This window comes from Hevea brasiliensis, chromosome 1 (genome assembly GCF_030052815.1).
Source record: "Hevea brasiliensis isolate MT/VB/25A 57/8 chromosome 1, ASM3005281v1, whole genome shotgun sequence".
NCBI classification, from domain to species: Eukaryota; Viridiplantae; Streptophyta; class Magnoliopsida; order Malpighiales; family Euphorbiaceae; genus Hevea; species Hevea brasiliensis.
In genome coordinates, this window is record NC_079493.1 from 7,311,800 (window position 1) to 7,318,934 (window position 7,135).

General features: G+C 32.4%; 1 protein-coding gene across 1 annotated transcript; it reads left to right on the forward strand.

Annotated features, from left to right (window-relative positions):
• The first annotated feature begins 3,617 nt into the window (after positions 1–3,617).
• LOC131178619 (uncharacterized) lies at positions 3,618–5,907 on the forward strand. Its single transcript, XM_058143786.1, has one exon. It carries the CDS (start codon positions 3,840–3,842, stop codon positions 5,736–5,738), a length of 1,899 nt encoding a protein of 632 aa, XP_057999769.1. The 5' UTR covers positions 3,618–3,839; the 3' UTR covers positions 5,739–5,907.
• Positions 5,908–7,135: the final 1,228 nt, after the last annotated feature.

The following is a 7,135-nucleotide window of genomic DNA, read 5'->3' on the forward strand; positions in this document are numbered from 1 at the left end:
GGATAGGTCTCCTAATTTCTTATCTCTCTGAATCTTCTATTATCACAAACTTATTGGTCATCTACCGACACGCTCAAAGTGGTATCCTCATCCTTATCTAGGCAAACCCTTTTAAGACTCACTTTTATGTACTCGTGTCTTAATGGGCACACCATTTAAACCCATCTTGACAAAAATATAACATTTCTTGGAGTATCCTCATGATAGATCTCACATGTCTACTAACTCTATTTCACATTTCATGTACTCCACGAAAATCAAGACACTAACCGAGGTAATCTTATATTTCCGGTATAACGTAGAATCTAGAAACAAAGAATTACAGAAAAGACGAAACAGAATCCTATACTCGCATGTGACTCTAGTAGACTCTTCCCAACACTTAGATAATTTTTCCCTATGAACTGAGCCTAAGCTCGATACCACATTTGTCACGACCCAATCTATGGGCGGGCCGGACTACTAGGACTCAGGCGACCTAAAGCCCCGAGGCCCGTAGTAAGCCTAACTGCTCATTAACCCAACTCTAAGGCCCATTTGGGCCCGATCAAGAAAACAAGCACGGATGAGTCCACCATAAATGGACTTTCCAACGGGAGTTTTCGACTCACCCGACTTAAACACAATAAATACTCAATTGGGGAGCTCACCACCCTCCACATACTCATATCCTCATAATAATAAATCCTCATCCAATCCATCAAACATGCATATCATTATACGCTTACAGTCCAACATGATAATAATATTACACCATAATCAATAAATACTTCTAACACATGCGGAAATTCTAGGAGTAAATAAAATTACACAAATATTGATAAACAACCTGCGAGGTAGAAAAGCAGGTTAACCCAAAACAAAATATCCTCCTGTGGGGCTAAAATTTTTGAACAGGAGTGAGAGAGTAAAATATCAATTTTAACCATAATCTCTATAACTATCTAGAACTAATGCAACTTTTGGAGTGAAATGCAACATCAACAACATTTTCACATCATAACATCAAAAGGTAATTTGGAGCACTCACGCACCTGTAGCATCAATCATAACATATGGGAGCCAGCCCTGTCTCTTAAATCCAACTTCCTTTGGAAGAACTCAAAGCGGACTTTCGCTTAATAAACCAAATCGAGGTCCCAGCTAAGAACTCAAGAGGATCGGGTTCCCCCGAAGAACTCAAGCCGTGACTACCCGCCCTATCCATAGTCCACACCACATCACACATCGCTCCAAATTACCACAACAACATACATGGCACTTTAACATTTATCAATGCATCATAAATCGTGCCTAGAGTTTAACTACATAAATATATGCATATAAGTGATGCATGGGCATGCTAAACATATAATAATATCGAAATTACAATTAAAATTAATATTTTACTCACGCGACTTGACGAATCATGGCGGGTGGGGAGAAGGAAGAAGATCGTCGCTCACGACAATTATATTACAATTATTTAATACAAATGACTCAATACAAATCAAGAAAAGACCCAATACGCCCTAAGTCGTGTTTAAAATCCCACGAGTCTCCTATACCTAGGACCTACCCAACTGCAAAAGGGCTCAAAACACACTTCTATATCCACAATCCATATATCCACAACTCAATCATATCACACAGCCCTCCCGAGCCCATCAAATCAATCATTCATCACAATATGTAAAATTTCAATTTAGTCCTTATAATTGATCATTTTTGCAAAACGCTCAAATAAGCTCTAAAAATTATAAAACTCAGCTTGTGTCCTTAGAAATATTACTAAGCTATTGCAAAAGAATCGTAATTTTCTAAGCTACCACGAATATTTTATGGATTTTCAATCCTATTTAAGCATTAGAAAATTACGAAAAGCAAGGTTCGTTTACCTTTGCCGATTCCACTTGAGGAAACGGGGATGCTGACAATGGTGAGGTAGCCAAAACCTCGATCCAATTCGGAGACTTTAATTTCATGAATTGAGGATACCTACACGAAGCCCAATAATAATATAAAAAAAAATCAGGGGTGTTACAGTTAGTGTTATTAAATTGAAATAATAAAAGATGAAATTATTATTAAATTGAAATAGTAAGGATTACATTGTTATAAAATTAAAGTTAAATTTAACAAAAAAAATAAATTAAAATATTAACAAATTAAAAAAATGATTACATTTTAAATTGTGGTTGTTGCCTAACCTCAAAGACTATATGCCCTTTTTTAAATAGTTTAAAGCTCAATTTTACTATTTATTAAAGAGCTCAATTTAGTCAAATTTTTATTTCTTTTTTTTAAAGTTAATTTAAAATTTTTAACTTAAACTTAATTTAACTAAAAATAAAGAAAATCAAGAACGTAAACTTTTTAATTTATAAAATTAAATTAACTTTTAATTTATAAAATTAAATTAAAAAATAGAAAATTTAGTTAAAAATAAAAATAATTAATATTTTTAATGTTTGATTTAAATAAAAAATATAAAATTTAACTCTTAAATTTTAATTTTTAGATTAAATTGAAATTTTTAGATTAATTTAAATAAAAGGTAAAAAAAAAAAGGCTAAATTGAACTTTCCAACGACAACGTGAAATTGAACATTTTGTCCTTTTTAAATGAAAAAAATTATTATTTTGTATTCATATTTTAATAAAATTAATTATTTAATTCATTTGTGTTAATAAATAGACAATTTAGTCTTTTTACTTTTAATTCGTTAAACGGTTTAGTTCATTGTTTCTGTTAGTCAATGAATTTTAATCTAATTAAGCTACTATTTATTTTATCTATCGAAACTAATTAATTAATTCTTATATTTTAAAAAATATTATTATTTTATTTTTTTATTTTAGTGAAATTAATTAATTAATCTATATATTTTAAAAAATATATTCTTAGATGAAAAATAAAAATTTTATTATGTAAATACTAAATTTAAATTTATATATATTTTTAAAATTTTTCAAGTTTTTCATTTATTTTTTTATATCATTTTTTTATTTTTTTTATTTAAAAACAATACTTATTTAGATCTCCAAGTAATCAACTGATAATAAAAAAAAATAGTATTTAATAAAGAAAATATAAAAATAATATATAAAAAATTAAATAAAATTATACTTAAAATAATTTAAAAAAATATAAATTCAGAAATATTTTCTACATAAATAAATCTTTATTTTTCATTTTGAAATATTTTTTTAAATATAAAAATTAATTAATTAATTTTAGTACAATAAATAAGTTAAATAATAATATTTTTAAAATATAAAAATTAATTAATTAATTTTATTAAAATAAAAAAAAAATAAGAATTTATCTGATAATGATTGAGAAAGAGAATTACACGAGGGAATTAAATAATTTAAAATAATAATTTTTTCTTTTAAATTAATATCCCAACTCCGAAGAGCCAGGTGCTTTTCCTCTTCGTGTAAATATAGGTCATTCTAGACGGATGCGTCCTCTCTCCTTCTCCAAGTCCACTGCACCAGTATTAACTGCCTCATCGAAAACCCTAATCAAACCTTTCTTTTTTCCAGGTAGATAATAGATTTTGATTGATCTATATGGATTCTCTCATATTCTGGGCAGAATCTACTCCGGTTGGAGTCTGGCGTCAAACAAAGGTACATCCTTGAAAGTCTGAAAGTTTTGCCAGAGTTTTATTAGGCGTTTCTTGATCATGTTTGAGATGTGTCCCAATTGATTTCTGTAATTGTTTTCGATGTCTTGTTTTGGGTTCTTAGTTATTGTAGAACCAATACGTTTCTAGGGTTGGGCATCGAATTGTTTACTTATTGAATCATTGAGTTTCTGGGAAACCAAACGAGTGCTTGATGCTAATGTAATGGCACTAGCATTTATCTATAGCCTGCAGAATCTATGGCCTTTATCGATTTTTAAGTTTGATGATTTGAGAGCATCCAATGGATTGGTTAGCAAACTATCCATACCCGAGAACATCAAGAGATTTGTTTATGCAGTTCGTGATCCTGAATCTCAATCTGTGATTTACATACTCTCTGTTCAGAATTTGTCTGAGCGATCGGCTATAGATGCGGAGTGCCTTATTAGGGAGATTCGACCCGAAGCTGTTGTGGTTCAGGTGTCTTCTTCTGCATTATGTCAAATTCAATCAGAGGAGGGGGAATTGGGAAATAATATAGAAGAACCAGTGCCAACTTCGTTCTTTGGGGTGATTAAAAGATGTTTTATTGATAAAATCAGTAAGGACAAGTATGAAAATGTGGCTGGAAAGTTGGTTTTGAAAGAAATTTTTGGGATTGGTTTTTATGGTCATATCATGGCAGCTAAGAGAGTGGCTAGGGAGGTTGGTTCATCATTTTTGTTGCTTGAAACACCACTTGTTCAGACTTCTGTTGTGGATGATTCTTCCAGTGAAGTTGACACAGAGAGTGTGGTTCGTGGTTTAGTTAGTAGTTTGATTCCACAGAAATTGGGTTCGGCTGTTTCATCAAGTTCAGGGAAATTTTGTCTTACAGATGAAATTCAGTTCCAGATGGTGAAGTTATTGTCTCCATATATGGAAGTATCTATGCAGAAGTTACGTCCTTCAAGTTCTGTTTCAGAGGCAGGGTCAAAAGAAATTCACCCAGGAAGCAGTTACCTGTTGCCACCATTTGCCCAATCTGTTTATCCATTACTTTCAGATCTACATGATATATTTATTGATCTTCCTTCAATAGGACGGGCTTTGGCCTCATCACAGAAGATGCTTTATGGTGTAAGCAGAGGGGAAATTGTGGATGCCCAAATTATATCTGAAGTTTACACCTTCCGAATTGCAGTTGAGGGGCTGAGAATTGCCCTAAATAGTGCTGGTAGGTTACCTATCAAAAGCTTGGGGAAGCCTAACAAAAATAAGGTTGAGTTTTCAGAGCTTCCAGTTGAAGACAAGTTACATGCACTCCTTGCACAGGCCCTTCGTACTCAGACTAGGAAGCTCAAGACTATAGTAGCTTTAGTAGATGCTAGTAACTTGGCAGGTCTCAGGAAACACTGGGACACTTCTGTGCCCCCAGAAATCAAGGAATTGGTTGGCGAGCTTGCCACTACTTTTGAATTGGATGAGGACTTTTCAAATCAGACAGACAAGAAGAGTCTATTTTCTAGTAAATCTGTAATGGCAGTTGGAGCTGGAGCAACAGCAGTCTTAGGAGCTTCATCTCTCTCTAAAGTGGTTCCCACATCAACATTCTTCAAGGTTGTAACATTTAAATTGCCTGCTTCTCTTAATTTTGTGCTAACCCAAACTCAGAAGACTATGGCAATAGCTCTAAGCAAGACTCTTGGTCCAAAAGTAGTTGCCCCAGGACTGGCAAACTCTGGAGCCAATGTGACATCTGTGTTAAAAGCAGCTGCTTCTGCTGAGAAAATACGGACAGTGGCCCACAGCATTATAGCCTCTGTTGAGAAGACCAGTTTTTCAGCCATGAGAACAGCATTCTATGAGATAATGAGAAAACGACAGGTCCAACCCATAGGTTTCCTGCCTTGGGCAACATTTGGTTGCAGTATTGCAACGTGCTCAGCTTTGCTTACGTATGGAGATGGGATTGAATGTGCTGCTGAATCTGTTCCTGCCGCCCCTTCAATTGCCAGTTTGGGTCGTGGGATTCAAAATTTGCATCAGGTATCTCGAGAAGTGGGGCAGAAGGATGGCACCAGAATACAAAAAGCCATAGAGTCACTGATGTATAGTTTGACGAAAGTAAAGATTCAATAGAGTACAAATCTTCTCTTCATTGTATACTAGAAGTGATTGCCCCTAAATTTAGAGAATTCTTCTGTAAATAATGCGTATACATTGGGGTTTTTAGTATCATCATGGATGACTATCTTTATATTCTTTGTTTGAAGTTAATTTTAAACGATAAAGCTTTATTGTTATACAACCAAGAAAAGTCATTAACAAGTATTCTTTTTTGCCCCTCTATATTTAAGTTAAAATGGCAGCCTTTCCATTCTCTGTTACTCTTTTGGACCTTCATTTTATATTAACAGCATGTTGTAAGTTTTGAAGAACTTTTGCTGCATCTTGTTGGTTCTTATCCCATTACAATTTGATTTTGCTTCGAACAGATTTCTTTCCTTGCTGTTAATCAAATATTTCAATGGTCATGTGTGCTGGAAGTCATTCATTGGTTTCTGCTCAGTTGCGATTTTTCTTCAACTTCCTTTCACAAGATAAATATGGTCAGAAATTGTTGCATACATTACGTAGGAGTAGATTATTTTGCAGGGATAGAACGTACTGCTTGTTTTTTTTTTTTTTTTTTCAGTGGAAAATATGTATATAATTAATAAATTCATTCTTTATTCCTTTCCAGATATCATTTAGAGGTTACAATGATTAATTTGATGTTGAATTATGAATTGTTGTAATTTAAACCTGCAGCAATTTAAAGATCTTAGTAAGATTGCATATCTCAATGGCATTGAAGAACTGAATTAACGACATGAGATATGTCCACACAGACCAAACGCAATGACAAAGTAGTGACTATTTGTGAGAAGTGGAAATTGATGCTTTCTTGGTGTTTGGCTTCTAAGATGTGGCTGAGAGGTTCTTGAATCCCTTATTTGTTTAGTCTTCTGACGTACCATCTATGGGTGGCCTGGCAAAACTTGATGAACAATGCAGTAACTAATAATAGATCTACATATCTTGTGGGATTAGAAGAGATTAGAGAAAAAGCTTGTAAAACTGGAACCAGCAACTACCTGCATATTTCATCTAGCTGTTTACCATTCTAGGTTTGGTAAGAGAAATTATTCCATGGTTAGTTATCTTTCTCTTTGTTCTTTTTCTTTTTTCAAGTTTTTATTTATTAAATTTGATCAACCAGGAGGTTACGTGAAGGATGGAAATGGGTAGTTGTATTTGAACTTGAACTCATACTGGATTAATAATTTTAATATTCAAATTCATCTCAAATACGATTATTATTGCTCAAAAAATATATAAATATATTTAATTTTATATGTTTTAATTATTAATTTACATAAAAAATATTTTTTATTAATAAATATAATTTAAAATTTTTTATAAAATATTAAAATTTTAATTATTTAAAATTTATAAATATTATTATAAAAAATAAATATTTTATGTTTAATTAT

What these genes read in the sequence shown, in the direction of transcription:
- LOC131178619 (XM_058143786.1), top strand. Translation starts at nt 3,840, where the DNA reads ATGGCACTAGCATTTATCTATAGCCTGCAGAATCTATGGCCTTTATCG.